Below are 1552 nucleotides of genomic sequence, written 5' to 3' on the forward strand. Positions count from 1 at the left end.
ATAATTCCCAGGTTTGGGGACATGTACATACATACACAACTACCAATCTATTGAGTACGGCAAAAATTCCTGAAATCTGGATCCCTGTAGCACATAGTTCTGAGAATAAACCTGTATATGGTCAAGATGATTGACAGAAACCAAATGTCTCACTTCCAGATCAATGATGCTGGTGTTCAACATTACCCCTTGCTACTTTGTAGGTGATCATGTACAGGAGTATAGAAAGGAAGGGTAGCCTTAGGTCATCTCTCAACTGTATACTTCATAATGTGGTATTTCTATGAGTGAAGTTTGTCCCTTAACTTCCTTAAACCTCTTTTCATATCTTTATTCCTCAGGCTATAGATGAAAGGATTCATCATAGGAGTCACTACTGTGTACATAACAGTGGCTACCCGGTCCTTCACCACTGAGTACATGGACAGAGGCCTAAAGTAGACATAGATGACACTTCCATAGAACAGGCACACTACAGTGAGGTGGGAGCCACAGGTAGAGAAGGCTTTCCATTTCCCAGCTGCAGAGGGGATCCTGAGCACAGTGACAATGATTCTCAGGTAGGAAAAGAGGATGCATAGGAAGGGGGTCACAATGACAGCTAGTGTCTCAGTCATGACCACAATCTGGCTGGAGGATGTGTCAGAGCAGGACAGCTTCAGCACAGGCTGGGTGTCACAGAAAAAGTGCTTAATGACATGGGAGGCACAGAATGAGAGTCGAGACATGAGAAGGACACGGAACAGGGCATGTAGGTGGGAGATGGTGCAAGAACCCAGGAGCATGAAGAGGCAGCGTCGTGGTCTCATCACTACATCATAATGTAAAGGGTTGCAGATGGCCACCAGTCTGTCAATGGCCATGGAGGCCAGCAGATAACTGTCAGTGTTTGCTAAAGCTATGAAGAAGTACATCTGGACTAGACATCCCACGTAGGAGATGGTTTTTGTCTCTGAGAGCAAGTTCACTAGCATCTTGGGCACAATGACTGTTGTGAAGCAGATATCCATGAATGATAAGTTGCTGAGGAAAAAGTACATGGGGGTATGGAGCCTGGAGTCAGAGCGGATGGCCAGGATGATGAGCACATTCCCCACCACGGTGACCAGGTACATGATGAAGAAGATGGCAAAAAGGGGTTTCTGCATTTGGGGGTTGGAAGAGAGACCCAGCAGTATGAAGTCTAAGGTGCTGCTGCTGTGGTTGTTCATATCTCTGTCTCTGGACACTTTTTGGAGAAATTTGGGAGAGATAGGAAGGACAAGTTGATCAAGACAATGTAACTCTTAGCTTTCAGGCTGTAATGAAATCCCATTGCTGTTCATTAGGATTTAAAAATATGTTCAGTTAATGAAATTATGCCTAAAATTAAAAAAAAAATCCTGGCCCACAACTCCAGCAGAAACTTCCTGCTCTACCAGAGGCCATGCTGGCAACTAGAACCCCAGGTAATACCTTTCTCTAAAAGACAACCAACACTACTTCAGAGCTGTCCCAGCTTTTCCTCCAGAAGATCCCCTTCCCTTCTTCATATCCCAGCCCACAACTCTGG

General features: G+C 45.2%; 1 protein-coding gene across 1 annotated transcript; it reads right to left on the reverse strand.

Annotated features, from left to right (window-relative positions):
• Positions 1 to 281: 281 nt before the first annotated feature.
• LOC114686048 (olfactory receptor 1L4) lies at positions 282 to 1220 on the reverse strand. Its single transcript, XM_028860695.1, has one exon. The coding sequence runs from the start codon at positions 1209 to 1211 to the stop codon at positions 282 to 284; it is 930 nt and encodes a 309-aa protein (XP_028716528.1). The 5' UTR covers positions 1212 to 1220.
• Between the last annotated feature and the right edge of the window lie 332 nt (positions 1221 to 1552).

This window comes from Peromyscus leucopus, chromosome 4, assembly GCF_004664715.2.
Source record: "Peromyscus leucopus breed LL Stock chromosome 4, UCI_PerLeu_2.1, whole genome shotgun sequence".
Taxonomy (NCBI): domain Eukaryota; kingdom Metazoa; phylum Chordata; class Mammalia; order Rodentia; family Cricetidae; genus Peromyscus; species Peromyscus leucopus.

Coding starts and splice junctions, on each gene's coding strand:
- LOC114686048 (XM_028860695.1), bottom strand. CDS start 1,211: ATGAACAACCACAGCAGCAGCACCTTAGACTTCATACTGCTGGGTCTC.